Source organism: Peromyscus leucopus, chromosome 4 (assembly GCF_004664715.2).
Source record: "Peromyscus leucopus breed LL Stock chromosome 4, UCI_PerLeu_2.1, whole genome shotgun sequence".
In the NCBI taxonomy this organism is placed as follows: domain Eukaryota; kingdom Metazoa; phylum Chordata; class Mammalia; order Rodentia; family Cricetidae; genus Peromyscus; species Peromyscus leucopus.
In genome coordinates, this window is record NC_051066.1 from 65,160,953 (window position 1) to 65,181,990 (window position 21,038).

General features: G+C 36.7%; 1 protein-coding gene across 1 annotated transcript; it reads left to right on the top strand.

Moving 5' to 3' along the window:
• The first annotated feature begins 6,753 nt into the window (after positions 1–6,753).
• Positions 6,754–7,698, top strand: LOC114693899 (olfactory receptor 4A16-like). The gene has a single exon (XM_028870445.1). The coding sequence runs from the start codon at positions 6,754–6,756 to the stop codon at positions 7,696–7,698; it is 945 nt and encodes a 314-aa protein (XP_028726278.1).
• Positions 7,699–21,038: the final 13,340 nt, after the last annotated feature.

Here is a 21,038-nt window from a genome sequence, read left to right on the forward strand (position 1 = left end):
AGGAAGCAAGGCCTTCTGAACACAGCTGGACTGATGCACATATGAACTCACAGACAATGAGCGTGTACATGACGTGCATAGGTCTGCACCAGATAGTGTCCAGGGTGAAAGGTGAAGGAGACACTTGCTCCCATCCCTAACACAGAAGCAATCTCCAATTGATAACCAATGGCAAAAAGAGACATAAATGTTCTCCAAGGTAGTCTCACTGGGGAAACAAACTACTCTCACTTTATTTATAAAATTTTTTTATTCATTTTACATACTAATCACAGATCCCTCTCCTCCCTCCTCCTGACCCTCCAGCATTCCCTCCCCCAACATACCCTGATTCCCTCCTACAAGAAGGTAAGCCTAGAGGTCCCCATGCCCAGCAATAGACAGAAAACAAACTCAATGGCATCTTTGAAGGTTTCTTGTCTCATAATATCATATCAGGATTTTTTTCTTTTAATTTTGGGTTTTACATTTACTGTATTTATTACCATACAGGTTATATATATATATATAATTAAGGCTTCCAATTTTGTGTTTTTATGGGATTCCTGAGTGTGTGAATGAGTGGTCCTTAGATTATTGTGCCTCCTTTTTGGCTATTTTCCTTCTGCTTTTCTGTTTGTCTTATTCTGATTTGCTTGTTTTTGTTTTATCTTATATTTTATTTATTATTATCCTTTAGATGACCATTTGCTTCCTAATGAGAGATAGAAAGTCGGTGGATCTGGATGGGAACAGAGATGGTGAGGAACTAGGAGGAGTAGAAGGAAGGAAAACTGTAATCAGAACATATTGTATGAAAAAAATCCATTTTAAATAAAAGGAAAAAAACAAGAAAGAATATCTTCTTGCTGAAGAAGCTGCTGCTCATAAAGTAATAGGCCATGAAGTTCTGATGAAGAATGTATGTCAATGCATCTGTATGGATGGGTTTCTTGATACAAATCTATCAAAAAATCAAAGTAGCATAAAACATCATTTGAGAATAGAATCAATTTAATAGAAAATCTCAGGAAGATGATTAAACAGCTCAGGGGTTTGTTCTATTACAAGTAACGATAAAAAATAGCATATCAGAAACCAGAGGCCTTGAACCAGACCAATGACTGCATTGAGCACATGCAAGTAAATATGTATGAACTAAAGGGTAAACTGCATGACTCACTGTGTCCCATTACAGCTTCCACTGCAAGATCATTCTTTTTCTTTTCTCTTAAATTTTCTTTTGCTTTATTTGGGGGTAGAGTTGCAAGGGCAGAGGGTGGACATGAAGGGATGGGAGATGAGTGAGATTGAGATGCATGATGTGAAATCCACAGAGAATAAAAAAAAAATTAAAAAGGAAAGATAAAATTAAGTCCTTAATTTTAACTTTTTACAAATTAGTTTAAAATATAACTTTAAATAACATGACTGATTCTTTTTTCCTCTTCTTTTTTCATTATTTAGTATATTTTGAGACTGTAGTATTATAACATAATTCTTCCCTTTCTCTTTTGAAATTCATGGTCTTTAAAATAATTAATTGCTGTTACATAACTACATATCTATACCTCTATATTTCTATATTCTTAAATATTTTAAGTACAACCTTTTTAGTCTGTATACTGTTACTTGTATGTATTTTCAGGGTTGATCATTTGGTATTGGATAACCAATTGGTGTGCTTTTTCCTGGGTAAGACTTTCTCCTGCTGTTACCTTTCCTTAGTTACCTCTTGCAACATTAACTACAATGATTTTTTTAAGCAAATTTTCTTCAAAGACTCAGAACTATTTGGGATGAGTGTCTCTCAGTGTCAGAGAGTGATATATGCAGTGGTTTGTGGTTCCAGGAAAAGACTAGGAGTGTTTCATTCTTTGGTTTGTGGTACATGCTATCATAATGTATAGCTGTTAGATTATTAATTATTTCATTTTTTGAAATTTCCCTTTTCACATTATAGAATTTTTACATTACCTGTCAGTTATCTACTCTTTCTTTGTAATGTCCAACTATATTCTTTATAAGTATTATTTAGGAAAAGATATCTATCTGGGAAAGTTTTCTTGACTTGAATGTATTCCAAGCAGTCTAACAACATCACTTATAATGATGCAACACTCTAGTCCATTGGAAATAGAGATGATGTGAAGGGTTGATTATTCATGTAAAATTATCTACACAAATGGAGAATTGTTTTCCTTTCCTGACAGGAAATGACCCATGGAATTTCTGAAAACTGTTATATCCATGCTGGAGAATGTCTTAGTTAGCATTTAGTCTTTGAGATGTCATGTCGTCTTGTATCCTTTACTGCTTTCTCAGTCCTGGAAGGTATCTGTAACTTATGTGAGGATGATGAGATATAGGGGCACCCTTTTAAGAATGACCTTAGAAATATTGTGAATGATTTTCAGAGTAGAATACAGTCTTTAATGTGAATCTCTTAATTAAAAAGAGTGTTAACCAAAAAATTTCTGTAAAAGAATTCTCTATATCTGTGTACATCCTCATAAGGTTTGTGCACAAATTTTATCACACTTATGATTTCAGCTTTACTTTTAGGAAAACCAAGATTATAGATCAACTAAAGTTTAAAAAAAAAGGAATATTGTGAATGGATGAAAGGCTATAGAATATGTCTGGTATAAGAGAAACACTATTACTGACTTTTAAGACTTCAGGCTTTTCTGTTGTTATATGAAAACTTTAGTACCTAGGCAGACAGATATTATTGTCATTTTTTAAAACAAAGCATTTTTGTTGTTGTTGCTCCACTATAATTGTTGAAAAGGAAACACTTTGCATGACTAATTTTTTGGTTTATATTTACTGTATTTATAGCATCAAAAATGGGCATGAACAAGTTAATTTCCATGAATTAGGTCAATTTTGTATAAATATGGCATCTTTATTTTCTTATGAAAGTATTTTCGGTAGATAAAGATGGTCAATTACCTCTGTACAGTAAGCAATGTCAAAATATTTAAGGAATTTTTAACTTTATTCAGAAGTATATTTATATCTTTATATCCAGTACTCACTCAGTAAATGAGGCCATGGTTTTCCCTACTAAAGGCAAATCCAAATGTGAGTTATTGAAGCACAACTATCTGGCAATAATAGGTGAGTATTATTGTGACATGCTAAAATGCTTCGAGTGCCTAAAAAACAATATTATGGTGGTGTCTGGATTGGGAAAATTAAGGTTGAAAAACACAGAAGTTTATTGGAATATGAACAGCATGCTATTTAAGCCTGATTGGTGTTTATTTTCCACTTTATTCAATATATGCTCAAACTTAGATGTGTAATACTGACAATCTAATTTATCTATGAATTTGTTTTACTGGTATTGTACTTCTCATAATATGTTAAATAAATGTGCTATATTAAATATTAATATTGGATTATTTAAAAACACACATCAAATGTGATAAAGTACAAAGAAAAATGTTTTATGTGCACAATATAAGGATTTTATTAATAATTCTTAAAATGACTCAACAAACATGGTAGTAGCTATATGGAGAGAAAACCATGATTGGAGAGCATGGTATCTATTGTCACACATATTCAAAAATTGTTAATATAATACTGTGTTTATAAAAATTGTAGTAAGCTTTTTTTTTCTAGAAATGCATGTAATGGACAGTTTAAATTAAAATAATAATCATAATATGGGGTAGTTTTATCAAGTCTTTGAAAACGTGAACTACATAGTATACTACACATTTCAGGGACTCTAATTTCAGTCTTTTATGGTAGTGATTAGACTAATCAATAGAGACTTTTCTTAGTGAAGTGTGGCACTAACAGCTAATTATTTCAGAATGATGTGAAATAAATTGTTAGACATGGAATACTTTCATACTTATGACATTCAACAAATACACAGATTGAACATTGTTTATCTTCTGAGTCAGATAATGGCCATAATAATTAGGAAGCACAAAGAGGGTACATCACAGGAACCTAGGGCCTATGATGAAACTCTTTGCTCAGCCCTGGTGCAGGGAGGAGGGAACTGGACCTGCCTCAGCTGAATCTACCAGGCTGAGCTGACTCCCCTTGGGAGACCTTGCCTTGGAGGTGGTGGGATTGGGGGATGAGTTGAGGGGGAAGGCTGAGGGTGGGAGGAGGGAGGACAGGGGAATCTGTGGCTGATATGTAAAATGACTAGAATAATCTCTTATAAAAAATTTTAAAAAGAATTAATTATAAAAAATAAAATTTTGAAATAAAGTACAGACTTTCTTCACATGTTCTTTTTATTATTAAATGCACATGAATGGAATCCTCCTGTTTCTAAATGAAATACATTACTCCAGAGGTAAATATTGCCAGTACTTACCTATGATAAATATATAATTCTTAAGAATATAACTGAACATTCTATCTTAAAGTGTGTTCAACAGATTTATGGTTTTCTATTACTTACATTCTTGCCAGTAACATACTAATAGATGCTGTGATGGATTTTCTCTTTCCTCATATTGTTAAACTAACAGCACCAATAACAGCTATCATTTGTTTAGATTTTAGCAGGTGCTAAGCAGGGCTTCAGGAACTTTCTATGACACAGCAGCATCAGTAAAAACAATGAAATTACCAGAGGGAGTCGATGTTAACTGTGTCTCTGCAGAGCAATGGGTCAGAGGCATAGGGATGCTTATTATAGAGTTCAAAGTTATTCTTACAAGTGAATGAACCCTGAGTTTGCAACACTTGTCATATGGCTACAGAGTTCGCTTAATTTCCCATTTCCCTATTCTCTGCCTCTATGCATCTGTCTGAGTTTTCTAGACTCTATTCTGAGGGAAATTGGAAGTCACTATTTAGTCACCTAAGTTAGTCCATCCCATTTTCTCCTGGTTGACACTTAACCTCCCCTGCAAAAAGTAATAAGCCTGGGAAATTTGCATGACTCAGTAAACATGAAAAAATGAAAGACATTGTCAGCAGAACAGAAAGAACTAGACCTGCACTACTACTCTTTAAATTAGAAAAAAAATAGATTTGCTTTTATTTTATGTGTGTGAATGTTTTGCCCACATGTATGTATGTGTGCCATGTGCATGCTTAGTGCCCATGGAAGTCAGAAGAAAGCATCAAATACCATGGAACTGGAGTTACAGATGTTATAAATCACCATATGGGCACCTGAACTGTGCCTTCTGTAGGAATAACAAGTGCTCTTGTCCATTGGCCATCGTTTGGCATCTGCACTAATAGTGTTGTGGATAGCTGACTGGGAAGAATTCTGGAATCCTTGTATTTAATTTCTCACAATTTCTGCATGAAATTTAAAATTCACTTTGTAATTACATTTAGAAAAAGTCTCAGACACTTGCCTTCTCATACTTTGTGTGGGCCATTCTCTTTAATATGCTCATCTTGAAATCTACACAGAATTTTCACTTGAACATTCCCTACTCAGGATCAGCAAGATGAGTTGCCTCTACATCTGATTGCAGTTTCTATTGTCTCATGTTTCATTCAACAGCTCATTCCAAGAGGTGTTAAAACATAGAAATCTCACTGATGTAGTACTGGCTTGCATTCACTAGTTTAAACTACTCAGTTTAACCATACATGATCAAAACTGGGACAGTGAATATAGTGAGTCATGAATCCTCAGTGAAGGCAATGGTGCCACAAAGAGAATTTTGGCTATTTGGAAGCCCCAAAGAGCCAGATGAAGGAACTGCTGAAAATATAAATGGGTTAAGTAATTTATTAATTATAGGGGATATTTGAATTCAGTCCTCATAAAATTCAATGAAAGATCTTTGAAGACTGGAAATCCTTTAAGATGTGATGGTCAGTATCTAGTACCACAGTCTAATAGCGATGGGTTGGATGGTTGGTTGCAGAGATCAAGATAATTTAAGGATAAATGCCACAAACACGTCTACCCCAAGGAAACTATGTTAATCAATACATTGATGGCCTAATCATATTCTAGAGGGAAGAATTCTCAAAATCAGGAGCCTTGTCATTGCTTTTTCCTGCGGACAACTGTGCTAAAAAGTAACATTTTAAACAAGAAGAATGTGGTATAGAACTTCACTGATATTTTTCTTAAAGTTTCCTTATAATTAAAATTTAGATTAAAAGCCAAAGTGATAGATTTCATCATGTCATCTTCAGACACAGGAACCTCTATAATTTGCTTGCATTTGTTTCTATTCAACATTGCTATCATTTTTTGCCCTTTCCCACTTCAACTGCTTCTTTTGTTTCTCCCATTTGTTCCCACATGTTCTGTTTCCTTATCATAAACAGTCCAGTAATCTCTATATTAGTCACTTTACATAAGATCTCTCTTAATAATGCATCTTATGATCTAGTAAAATAAGAACAATTCAACCCCAAAGCAGTAGAGGACAAAAAAAAAATAATGAGTAAATGACAGGAATGAATGAAATGGAGAGAACAATACATAGAGTTGATCAAACAGGTGGTTGCAGGAAAAATAAGGACAAGATGGATAAAACCCTAGCTAAATGGCCCACTGTATCTTGACATATGACATTGTATTTGTAGGCTCAACAACATCCTCTTAGGGGAAGGAGTTAACAGAAGATGTGTTGGGCTCATTGGAAGAGGAACTAGAAATGATTATTAAATATAAACAGCCGGTTCACCTGTGAAACAGATAATGATGATGTGGTTTATGTCATAGTGAACTGATGGCCATTGGTCACAACTTCACGGCAGGATCTGTTCAAGACCTGTAATCAGCAAAACAAGACTTTTAAAAAAGAGTCAATGGGACAGAGAACCAATGTCACAGAGTTTGTTCTCCTGGGCCTCACTCAGGACCCTGCTGGGCAAAGAGCATTATTTGTTATGTTTTTACTCATCTACATTGTGACCATAGTGGGTAACCTGCTCATTGTGGGGACAATCATCGCCAGCCCCTCCTTAGGAATCCCAATGTACTTCTTCCTTGCCTATCTGTCACTCCTGGATGTTGTTTATTCCACTACTATTTCACCCAAGTTGATGGTAGACTTGCTGTGTGATAGAAAGACCATTTCCTTTCCTGCTTGTATGACTCAACTCTTTTTAGAGCACCTACTTGGTGGTGCTGAGGTCTTCCTTTTGGTGGTGATGGCCTATGATCGTTATGTGGCAATCTGCAAACCACTGCATTATTTGATCATCATGAATCGGCGGGCTTGCTTCCTCCTATTGGTGGTGTCCTGGGCTGGAGGGCTTGCACATTCTGTGGCTCAACTTCTCTTTGTATACAACCTTCCCTTCTGTGGTCCCAATGTCATTGATCATTTTATCTGTGACATGTACCCCTTATTAGGACTTGCATGCACTGACACATACTTTATTGGCCTCACTGTAGTTGCTAATGGTGGAGCAATATGCATTTTAGTCTTTATCATTCTCATAATCTCCTATGGAATCATCCTAAGATCTCTTAAGACTCACAGTCAGAAAGGGAGGCACAAAGCCCTATCTACCTGCAGCTCCCACATCATGGTGGTTGTCCTCTTTTTTGTTCCTTGTGTTTTCATGTATGTTAGACCTGTTTACAACTTCTCTATGGATAAATCCATTACTGTTTTTTATACAATTATTACTCCCATTTTGAATCCTTTGATATATACCTTGAGAAATTCAGAGATTAAAAAGTCTATGGAAAACCTATTCTGTAAAGTTTTATCTACAGATAGAATAAGAATTTCCAGTAACTGAATGTGCTAGTAATTGTAAAGTAATTAACAGGCAATAATAAGTCTTAAACATGGATGATGGAACTAATTCAATGTATCTATATAGATTATTTTCTTTAAAGAAATCATTAAGAAATTGTTTTAGGCTACTATTACTGCTTACATCAGTGTCTTTGTCTTTCTAGTTTATGGTACTTTGTTAACAGATGTAATTGGTTTAATATCACAACCAATGGACAGTGTTGTTTGCTGGTCTATTATTCATAACAACATATCCTAACTACAGAAAAATATGCAAAGCCAAATCGTAAATATATTTTTAGTTATTCTTAGTAGCTAATGCATTTAATCTTTCCATGTAAGGAACAAGTATTGTTCATTGTTTTAGGCATGATACTGAAGAAATAGTAAAGAAATGATTTCCATTAACATAATATTTCCTAAAAGTTGTAATAAATTTCAAAAATTTCTAACAGATTTTGAAATAATTTATTTCGGTATATCAATATTTTGGTTTTCAATTTATATAAAAAACAAGTTTCACAGTCTGAAGTCATCTTGGAGAATCAGAAAAAAAGCCACATACTAATTCTCTTTCATAATGCTATAGAAGCTTTACTTATGCTTTGCAGGAGTTTTACCTGTATTGGATCTTATTTTGAAATAAAAAGTAGCATAAATATATATCTTGATGGATAAATAAATGTAATTAAGATCCTTGAATGAATTAATTCTCACCATCTCATGTAGTTACCCATATCTTCTGCTGTTGTATAACAGCATCTTAAACCTCAGCATCAATCTCACAGATAGATTATATATATGTGTGTGTGTGTGTGTATTGTGTATTACATATCATAATATACACATATATTATACTTAGATATATCACAAATACATACATACACACACACACACACATATATATATATATATATATATATATATATATATATATACACACACACACACACACATATTACCTAGACACCCATAACCCTTAGTCAGATGACATGAAGTAGCAAGTACAGAAATATAGGATGAAGAAGCCTGATGTATAATAATACACTTAATTCCTTAATTATAGTGTATCTTAGAACTTTTACTATTTTAAAAAGTTATAATATTTTATTTATTCTTCTCTCATACAATCCCAACTGCAGTTTTCCTTCCCTTCTCTCCTCCCTGTTCCTTCCCACCTCCCCTCTCCTCCAGATCCACTTTTCCTTCATTTCCCTTCAGAAAAGAGTAAGGGATATTACTGAAGATATCAACTGAAGATGGCATAACAAGTTACAATAAATTAGGCACAAACTCTCATATCAAGCTGGATAAGGCAATCCAGTAGGAGGAAAAGGTTCCCCCAAACAGGCAAAAGAGTCAGAGATACCCCATATACCTACTGTTAGGAGTTTCACAAGAACACTAAAATACACAACCATAACATACATGCAGAGAATCTAGCTCATACCCATATAGGCTCTGTGATTGTTGATTTAGTCTCAGTGAACTTTTATGAGCCCTGCTTAGTTGATTATGTGGACCATGTCTTCTGGTATCTTGCTACCCCCAGTTCCTACACTTCCTCCTCTTCCCTTCCATGGGGTTCCCTGAGCTCTACCTAAGTGGCTGTGAGTCTCTGCATCAGCTCCCATCAGTTGCTGAATGAAGCTTCTCTGATGATGATTTTGCTATGCATCAGTCTATAAGTAGAGTGGAATATCATTAGAAATAATTTCATTGATTTTTTTTGCCAGTTCTATTTAGTTCTATCTTAGGTCTCTGGGCTATCCAGCCTCTGGTTTCTGGCCATCCAGGTGGTCTTAGGCATGGGCTCTCTCTCAATGAGTGGGCCTCAATTTAGACCAGTCATTGGTTGGCTACTCCCAATATTCTATGCCACTATTCCATCAGCACATATTGGAGAACGGACACATTGTAGGTTGCAGGTTTTGTGGCTGGGTTGATGTCCCAGTTCCACCACTGGAAGCTTTGCCTAGTTAGAGAAGATGGCTGGTTTAGTCTCCATATCCAAGTCTCAGAAGCAGTGGGTCTATGCCTCCACTAAAGCAGCGTGTATCCCAAAAACCTTTTATTTGTCCGTACTGCAAAAACTATATCTACCACACACCATACTGTGCAGCTTGCAGACACTTCTGTATATAGCCTATATTTCCTGCCTGGCTACTGACCAATCAGCATTTTATTTATCAACCAATCAGAGCAACACATATTCACAACATATAGAACAACATTCCAGAACACTTCCTCTTTTCAATCTAAACAAAAGGGAAGGTTTTAACTTTAACATAGTAAAATTGCATATAATAGAACAGTTATCAAGCAAGAAGTATAGTTACAATTCTAGTCTATTTGTATTTGGCAAAATTAAAGAAAATATTCTATCTATCCTATATTTGTGAGTCTAAAGTTTCATATATAGTTTATCATTTATCATAACCAAGGAAAATTATAACTATCTAGTCTTCAACTACATCAAATACCTCAGAATAACATAGTATTACCTAAATAAACAGGAAGTGCATTGTAAGCAGCTTCCAAAATTCCAGAAATGACAGAGATAGCTGCCTGCCTGGACAGTCATCCAAAGTTCCTCTGCAACTTTGGGGCATCCATCTTCAGCCTATAGGCCTAGAGTTTCTCAGTCACTTCTCTCTGTGTCCTGCAGAATATCTGGCAGTTTCTTCTGTGAAGCAGGAACTTGAAAGACCATCTTGCCTTGCAAAGTTCAGTGGTCACCTTACTAAGGGTCCTGCATGTTCACTTTATACAACATATTGTCAAACAGTCCAGGCAAGAACAGGTTCTTGCCCAAATGGCTATTTTTGCCAAGAAGAACCTAAACTCCATATGGAGTGTCTTTGACACCCATCTTCCTCTTTGAAGTAAATCGGTGCTGCCAGGAGCAGATGTGTCTTGTTATCCAGGAAAGTCTAAGCTTTTTAAAACTTTTAAATGCCATATTCTGTAGGTCTTTGAGTATTTGGAGATTACCTACCTAATTGAAATATATCTATGTATACCTATAAAACTTAACTGACATGACTATAAGTGTGATTATCATAGAAGACTAATTATTAATCTGTATTTCTTAATATACACTACATTTTCAAATGAGTTACAAAAACAAAATACTTTAAGCAAGAGTAGAAATATACATACAGTACAACAAAATTAACTTTAAATTTGTATCAATAAACTAAAATCCATAGCAATGTAAAATATTTGTAAGTTGTTGCTCTTTAAAAGTAGGTTCAATAATCTACCCTTTCATCCTATCATATCTATAAAAACCATACAAACCATGAACTGGAAAATCAAACAAACAAATGAACGAACAGAAAAACACAGAGCCAAAGAAAAAACACAAGACACACATACACACACACACACACACACACACACACACACACACACACACACATACACTCGCATGCATAGAAATTTCCTAAAAATACAAAATAGAATAACATAAAATTTAAGTAAACTACCTATGGGGTAAGAAAAAAAGAAAGAGAAAAAAGAAGAAAAGATGAAATAAAGAAAAATGTGCCTAGACAAAGCGTTATGAGACGAAAACAAAAATACAAATAAAACAAAACAGCAAAACTACACAACAAACAAAACCAAAACAAAAAACAAACAAGGCAACCCAAACCAAAAAACTTCAAAAAATACTAACAAGTTACTTTTAGGTTGGTTATCTACTGCTAGTGATGGGGGTTTGGCCTTGAGAGTGGTTTGTATACCAGTGAGACTCCCTTGGAGAATATTAATTTTTCATTATGATTGATTATCAATTGGAGATAGTTTCAGGGTTAGGGATGTGGGCTTGTGTTTACTTCCATTCTCAGGGTTGTGACCCTATCTGGTATAAACCTGCTCAGGCCCTTTTGCATGCTGCCATATTCTGTGAGTTCCTATGTTCATCAGTCCTGCTGTGTTTAGAAGGCCTTGTTTACTTGATGAGATAATTCCTCTAGCTTTTATAATGTTTGCCACTCCTATTCAGTGGGGTACCCTAACCCTCAGGTAAAGGATTTGATGAAGACATCTCATTTAGTCCTGAGTGTTTCAAGGTCTCTCACACAAGTGACACCTTGTCCACCTGGTATTTATTCCCATCTACTGTCAGAGGAAGTTTCTCTGATGATGGAAGAGCAAGGCACTGATCTATGCGTATAACAGGATGTCCTTAGAAGTAATTTTGTTGCTATGTTCCTTTTATAGAACAGGAGAATTTGGTTTTGCCCTAGGTTCCTAGAACAACAAGACTAAGGATCTTGGGTATCTGAGCAGTGTTGGTAATGGGTTCCATCTCATTGAGTGGGGCTTAAATCTAATCAAATAATGCTTGATAAATTCCACAAGCTTTGTGCCACTATTGCACTAGCTCATTTTGCATGCAGGTCACCATTGTAGATCAAAGGTTTTGAATCTTGGTTGGTATTTACCTTTCTCTTTTTGTAACATGGAGAGTACTTTGAGAACCATGAACACTAGTCGGTAAGGGTGAGGCTCTAGGTAGGCACCAGTTTGATATCCAGGTGTCCAAGGAGTTGTGTAGGTATTGTCTTCAGCAATAGAACCTTACTGTCAGTTTGTGGAGAGCTTCTAATAGCCTTGTCAATAGTCTGGTTCTTTGGGGGTTTCCATAGGACCCCTTTGACCAACAACACAAACAGATGCAGTCCATTCCTGGAACTAGAAGCTTCATTTGGTGAAAAGAGTGGACTAGCTGTGGCTTTTTCTCCTCCATTGTTATTTCATTTAGTTCACCTTCCTGTATGTATATATTAGAGAAAGTCTTTATTGTATTAGATTTTCATACAACTCCTCATGTGGCCTTTAGTTTTAGCTGTCCCTCCCCATATTCCTTTCTAAATTCCTTGTTCTCTCCCCCTCCCTATTTGACTCCTCCCATTCCAGTGTTTTCCTCATCAGTCCTTAACTATCTACTCTATATTGTCTTCCCAAGAAGATCCAATCCTCCCCTCCAGTCCATTAATCTATACCTAACCTTTGTGGTTATATGGATTGTAGCTTGCTTATAGAAGATTTAAAAGATAACCTCCATATATAAGTGAATACATACCATATTGTCATTTATTGTCTGGGTTACCTCACTAAGGATGATTTTTTTTTCTAGATCCAGTTTTACCCGCAAATTTTATTTTTAAAGACAACTGAGTAAAGTCCCATTGTGTAAATGTACATTTTTACCCATTCATTTGTGGAAGGACATATAGTTTGTTTCTTTGTTTCAAATTTCTGGGTATTTTGAAATGAGCAATCATGACCATGACTGAGCAAGTGCCTCTGTAGTAAGATGTAGAATCCTTTGGATACAGGTTCAAGAGTGATATAGCTGGATCTGGAGTTAGATAAGTTACCAGCTCTCTGAGGAAGCACCACAGTGATTTCCACAGTGGTTGTACAATTTTGTACTCTGACCAGCAATGGATGAGTTTTCCCATTATTTTACATCCTAACCAGCATCAGCTCCCATTTGTTTTATTGATCTTGACAACTCTGCCTAGTGTAAGATGAAATCTCAAAGTGATTTTGATTTGTATTTCCCTGATGACTAAGGATTCTGAATAACTCTTCAAGGGTTTCTTAGCCATTTGTATTTCCTCTTTTGAAAATTTCTTTTTAGATCTATAATACATTTTTAAATTGGGCCATTTGTTCTTGATGTTCGGTTCTTCTGATTTCTTTGAATATTTTAGATATTAGTTCTCTATTGGATATGTAGTGGGTAAAGATCTTTCCCATTCTGGACCCACTGTTTTGCCAAATGATAGTGTCCTTTTGTTTGTGCAGAAACTTTTGAATTTCATGAGATCTCACTTATTAATTGTTTTCTTCTCAACTGTGCTAAGAGTGTTCTGTTCAGAAATTCATTTCCTGTGCCAATGAGCCCTAGTCTATTCCTCCCTTTCTCTTCTATCAGGTTTAAGGCATCTGATTTTATGTTGAGGTTTCTGATCCATTTGGAGTTCAGTTGTGTGCAGGTTGTAAGTATGGATCTGGATTGTTGATTTTTGACTCTTCTACATGTAGTGGTCCAGTCTGACCAGCACTGCTGTTGAATATGCTGTCCTGTTTCCAGTGTGTATTTCTAGCTTCTTTATATAAAAAAAATAACCCAAGTGTTTATATGTTTGTGGATTTATGTCTGAATCTTCAATTCTATTGATCAACACGCATACTTTTTTGCCAGTTCCATGCTGTTTCTGTTACTATAGCTTTGTAGTACAATTTGAGGCTGGTAATGGTGATAACTTCAGCAATTCTTTAATTATTCAGGTTATTTCAGGTATTTTGTGTTTTTTTTTGTTTGTTCGAATGGTGTGTGTGTGTGTGTGTGTTTTCATATAAAGCTGAAAATTTTCCTTTTAATTTCTGTGAATACTTGTGAGGAATATTTGATGGTGATTGCTTTTAATCTGTAAATTGCTTTTGATAGGATGGCATTTTTACCAAATCAATCCAAGTGATCCATGAGCATGGAATATCCTTCCATTTCTGGTATCATCTTCAATTTCTTTCTTCAGTGTCTTAAAGTTTTAATATACAAGTCCTTCACTTGCTTGGTTAGAGTTACCTCAAAATATCTTATGTTTTATGAGGTTATTGTGAAAGGTGTTGTTTCCATGATTTCTTTCTCAGTCTACGTGCCATTTGTATACAGGAGGGCTTCTGATTTTTGTGTATTAATTTTGTATAGAGTTTGCTGAAAGTATTTATCAGCTGTAGGAGGTTCTTGGTAGAAATTTTAGGGTTCCTTATGTGCACAATATTTTGACTGCTTCCCTTCCTATTGGTATCTCTTTGATCTCCTCCAGTTGTATTACTCTAGATGACACTTCCAGTACCATGCTGAATAGGTATGAAGAGACTAGACTTGTCTTGTTTTCAATTTTAGTGTAGATACTTTGTTTCTATCCCCATGTAGGGTGATGTTGGCTCTCTGCTGAGGTATGTTCTTTGTATCCCTTGTCTTTCCAGGACATTTATTATTTAAAGCTATTTTTAAGTTTAGATATATTTTGAACATGTTCTTCTCCTCTCCAAATCCTTTCTGATCCTCTCTCCCTGCCTACCCACTCAATTTTAAGTTATTTCTGGAAAACAAACAAAAATCCAATACAACCACAAAATCCCCCTAAACCAACCAACGAACCAACCAACCAACCAAACAACCACCAACAAACCATATCCTAAAACAAACAAACACCAAATTATAGCCAAATAAAAGCAAATTTTAAAAAAACTGTAGAGTTCATTATGTGAATAAACTACTCCTAAACAGGAGGTCTTCCTTAGAATGGTTCATATACCCAGTGTCACTCAATTGGAGGACACTAATTTTCCCTCTCCTGGCAAGTCAAATGACAAGTTAGTTGTTGGTAAACTATAAAGTGTTCATGTGTCTCTCCATCCAGGAGTCTAGATTGGGGTTTAAGGAACATTCACACACACACACACACACACACACACACACACACACACACACACACACTTTCACAGGCAACTATATACATTGCTGTGTAAAAGGGGAACATTAATTAATGTCTCTAGACTTTCTGGCACTTCTGGCTAGGCTAAACTGCCTTCAGATGAAAGGACACTTAGGGCTTCTGGCCAAGGATGAGATTGTTAAGGACTAGAGGCCGAATGACTAAATTTTAAAGTTCTGTTTAAAAACTGCCTGTTTTCTTTCTCCTGTTTTCATCCTTATGGTGTTGAACACTTGAGATGTCAAGAATGTATCCCTCCTCCTCCTCTTCCTTCTTTCTCTTCCTCCTCCTCTTCTTTCCCCTCCCTTTTCCTTCCTCCTACTCCTCCTTCCTTTTCCTCTCCCTCTCCTTCACCCACCTCTTACTCCTCCTCCTCCTCTTCCTCCCGCTCCTTACTCCTTTCTCCTCTTCCTTTTCCTCTTCCTTCCCCTCCTTCTATTTCGAGACAGGGTTTCTTTGTGTAGCCCTGTCTATCATGGAACTTGTTCTATAGACCAGACTGGCCTTGAATGCAGGTTCTGCCTGCCTTTGCCTCCAGAGTGCTGGGATTAAAGGCGTGAGTCACCACTGTCCAACAGCTTCTCTGATCTTGGTTTAAGTTTGGTAGGTGGTATATACAAAAAAAAATTATCCATTTCTTTTAGATTTTCCAATTTTGGGGCATATAGAATCTTAAAATATATCAATATGATTCTATATTTATTCTTGGTATTTTTGTTTTGTCCAATTTTTCATCTCTAATTTTGCTAATTTGAATCTTCTTCAGCTTTTTGGTTAATTTAGTTTTGGGTTTGTCAATCTTATTTATTTTCTCAAAGAATCAATTCTTTGTTTCATTTATTATTTATATTTCTTTTTTATTTTATTGATTTTAATCCTGAATTTATTTCTTGCTATCTACTCTTTGGAGCATTATTTCTTCTTTTTTGGTCTAGAGCTTTCAGGTGTGCTGTTAAGTTACCAATATGAGATCTTTACAGTTTTTTAATGTAGGCATGTGGTGCTATGAAATTGTCTCTTAGAACAACCTTCATTTGCCCCATAACTTTAGGTATGCTGTGTTTACATTTTCTTTTTTTTATTTATTTTACAATACTATTCAGTTCTACATAATAGCCACAGCTTCCCTTGTTCTCTCCCTTCCTGACCCCTCCCCTCCCCCCCAGCCCACCCCCCCATTCCCACCTCCTCCAGATCAAGGTCTCCCCCGAGGACTGGGATCGACCTGATATACTCAGTCCAGGCAGGTCCAGTGCCCTCCTCCCAGATTGAGCCAAGCGTCCCTGCATAAGTCCCAGGTTTCAAACAGCTAACTCATGAAACGAGCCCAGGACCTGGTACCACTGCCTAGATGCCTCCCAAACAGATCAAGCCAATCAACTGTCTCACCTATTCAGAGAGCCTGATCCAGTTGGGGCCCCCTCAGCCTTTGGTTTATAGTTCATGTGTTTCCATTCATTTGGTTATTTGTCCCTGTGTTTTCCAACCCTGGTTTCAACCTGTGTTTACATTTTCACTGGATTCAAAATGATTTTAATTTCTTTCTCTTTATTAAGAAAATTTCGCCAGGTGGTGGTGGTGCACACCTTTAATCCCAGCACTCGGGAGGCAGAGGCAGGTGGATCTCTGTGAGTTTGAGTCCAGCCTGGTCTCCAAAGCAAGTTCCAGGAAAGGTGCAAAGCTACACAGAGAAACCCTGTATTGAAAAAAAAACAAAAGAAAAAAAAAAAGAAAATTTCTCCATTCATTTTACACACCAATCAAAGATCCCCCTCTTCCCTCTTCCCACACCCCTCCAGCCTCCTCCTCCCAACTCCCCCCCCCACACCGTGGTGATATTTTATTTGTGCTGAAATGTGGTGATTTTTATTTGTAGGGAAATAAATAAAGCTTGCCTGGAGATCAGGGTGAAAATGCCAGCCATTTTAAGTAAACAAGAAGTCAGGTAGCACATGCCCTTAATCCCATAGGAGGCAAGATCTCTGTGTGTTCAAGGCCACACTGGGGAGCTAAGCCTGGTGACACATGCCTTCAATCCCAGTACCATCCATAAAAACCTGAAGGTCTGTACAGACAGAAAGTGACAGAGCTGTGTAGGAGGAGGAAGTGAGGTAGCTGGGATAAGAGAGCCAATGAGAGGACAGAACAGCAAGGCATATAAAGCCTGGGTAGACAGGAAGTCGTGCACATTTGGAAGCTGCAAAGTTGGTGAGGTTAGGTTGACTGGTGGCTTCTCCTATTTCCCTGATCTAAGGCTTTCACCCCTATATTTGGCTCCCTGTTTTTTATTTAATAAGACCATTTAGAAATTTGTCTACACTCCCCACTACCCCCAACAAGAAGGCAAGGCCTCCCATGAGGTGACACATCCAGTAGAGGCAAATCCACGTCCCTCCCTCTGCCTCAAGGTTGCATGAGGTGTCCCATCATAGGTAGTGGGTTCCAAAATGCCAGCTCATGCACCAGGGATGGATTCTAATCCCACCACCAGGGGCCCCCCAAGCAGATCAAGCCAGACAATGGTCTTGACATGCAGAGGACCCAGTCCAGTCCCATGCAGGCTCTACAGTCATTTGTTCCAACTTTCATGAGTTCCTACTAGTTTGGTTTGGTTGTCTCTGCAGGTTCCCTATTATGATCTTGCTGCACTTGCTCATAGAATCCCTCTTTTCTCTCATCAACTGGACTCCTGGAGCTCTGCCTGGTGCCTAGCTGTGGATCTCTGTACCTGCTTCCATCAGTCGCTGGAGAAAAGCTCTGTGATGATGGTTAGGGTATTCACCAATCTGATCTCTGGGGCAAGTTAGTTCAGTTCAGGCACCCTCTCTACTATTTCTAGTAGTCCAGGTTGGGGTCATCCCTGGGGATTCCTGGGAACTTCCCTAGCACTTGGTTTCTCTCTATCCCCATGATGTCTTCCTCTATCATGGTATCTATTTTACTGATCTCTCACTCCATCCCCGTTCAGGGAATGGGATGGTTGAGATTTTAATTTCTTAATTACTTTCTTGACTCATTTTTATTCAGTAGTGAATTATTCATTTTTCATGAGCTTATAAGCTTTCTATTATTTCTATTGTTGATATCCAGATTTAATTTGTGGTGGCCAGATAGGATACAGGGCGTTATTTCAATTTTCTTCTATTTGTTGAGACTTGCTTTCTATCCCAGTATATGGTCAATTACATAGAACGTTCCATGAGGTGTTGAGAAGAAGGTATATATTTTGGGGGAAGATATATTCTGTATCTGTTTATGACTTCATTTAGCTCCAACATATCTCTGTTCAGCTTTCGTCTGGATGACCTGTCTATTAGCGAAAGTATAGTATCGAAATCACCCACTATCACTGCGTGAGTGTCAATATGTGAATTTAGTTGCTGTAGTGTTTCTTTTATGAGCTTGCATGCTTTTATGTTTGGTTTATAGAAGTTTAGCTTTTCAATATTCTCTTGATGGGAAAAGTTTTAAAATAAACTTTTGCTTCTAATACAATTATTAATATTTCATGAGAAGGTAATATTGTCAAAATTATTGTATATTTGGTTATCTTAATTTTTCATTAATATTATAGACAAAGTATAAAACTATGGATGTCATTGTGATACTTTCAAACATATATATCATTGTATTTGTTCATATTCATACACACATTACCCATCATTTCTCTTCTTCTGACTTTTCTAAATATGTCCTTCATCCCTCCAATGAAAGCCCCTCTGTATAAGAACTGTTTCCAAGCATAAATTCATCTCATATCCCAGAGATCAAGGAGAAACTATGCACATTATATTGAAAGACAGAAGAAATCATCAGTTTCTAAGTGAAAGGGGAGCATAATTAAGAAAAGTAAAAGCAGGGAATAGTAGATCCTGGTTTGCTGGCCTGGATGTCATAGGGGCTGTAGATTTGAATTTTGAGGGCAAGAATATGAAAAATTTTAGATGAATTTCTAAATGGTCTTATTAAATAAAATTAAAAAAAAAAAAAACAAAAACACTGGGCCAGATATAGGGTGAAAACCTGAGAGATCAGGGAAATAGGGAAAGCCACAGCTAACCTTACCTCACCAACTTTGCAGCTTCCAAATGCAATTTGCTTCCTGTCTACCCTTGCCTATAGGCCTTGCTGTTCTACCATCTGATTTGCTCTCTCTGTCCAGCTATATCACTTTCTCTTCCTGCCCAGCTCTGCCACTTCCTGTCTGTGTGTACAGACCTCCAGACCTCCATGGTTAACTAGTGTTGGAATGTAAGGTGTGTGCCACCACACCTGGCTCTATTTCCAGTTTGGGCTTGAACTCAGAGCTCCAGACAGATCCCTACCTGCAAAGGGATAGGATTAAAGTTGTGTGCTACCATTGCCTGACTTCTTTGTTTACTTATAAAGGCTGGCCTTTTCTTCTGATCTGCAGGCAGACTTTATTTATTAAAGTACAAATAAAATATTACCACATTTTAGCACAAATAAAATATCACCACAGAAAATAAAGACAGGAAACTAAAAGTAGAAAGAAATAGAATATTGGTCACTGCACTCATCTCTGTTTCATAGACAACACATTGCTGTGATGTGGGGGAAAATGGAGGTTTGACTCCTTTAGAGTAATGGGAGTTTCCCACCTCAGGTGAGTATTACTTGGAGGTCTGTGGTCCCAACACTGAAAGGCAACCAAAGCTACTCCAGGCCAAAGGCTTCTGTTATTTCAAAGAATACATTTAAAGATAACAGGAAGGTGAACTTTAAAAAAGAGGTTATTGTAGGTTCTAAATGTGTGCTTCAAAGAAAGAAAGCAAGTAAGCCACTGTAAAGGAACAGCAGGTCCCATGAAAAGGTTGTTATTCCAGGTCATTGTTGAGAGGTTAATAAGGCTTGATTTGTTTGAAGTGTGGGATGGACTGATCAGTCCTGGTGTCCCAACTGTGTTCATGTGCCTCTTCATCCAGGAGTCTGGACTGGTTTGAGGAACATTCACACATGTATTTTTAAGGGCAACTATATACATTGCTGTGTAAAATGATAGCACTAATTAGTGCCTCTAGACTTTTCTGGCACTTCTGGCCAAAACCAAACTGCCTTTAGATGAAAGGACAGTTATGGCTTCTGCCAAAGACAGAATTGATAAGCACAAGAGGAAGAATTACTACATTTTAAATTTAGTCTAAAAACTGCCTGGCTGCTTTCTATCCTCTGTTCTCAAACCTCTGTTCTCATCATTATGGCATTACACATTTCAGATCTCAAGAACGTATTCATCTACTCATTCATTTATTTCTTCTTCTTCTTCTTCTTCTTCTTCTTCTTCTTCTTCTTCTTCTTCTTCTTCTCCTCCTCTACCTTCCTCCTCTTCCATCGACTTCTTCCTTTAATTTTGAGACAGGATTTCATTGTTTCTATGTGTAGCCCTGGCTGTTCTAGACTAGAGCTTGCTCCATAGGCCATGTAGGCCTCAAACTTAGAGACCCACCTGCCTCTGAATCCAGAGTGCTGGGATTAAAGGCATGTGCCACAACCACCAGGTGTCATCCTTCTGTAGAGAATGTCTTGACATCATTTGAGATGATGTGGACTATGAGAATATTATGCTAAGTCGTAACTTCTTAAATTGACACCTGCTGCACAATGTATTTACTATTTGTAATTTTTAAATCCAGGATTAAAAGTCATTGGTTGGCCATAAGCTGTCACCCATTTTGTTTTCATCATTGTAAACCTCAAAATATTTTTGGCTTCTATTTTGATGTATTTTCTCTTTATGTTGTTGAAAATGTGTGGTTTCTTTTTTATTGTTTTTTTTCCATACAATGTATTCTGA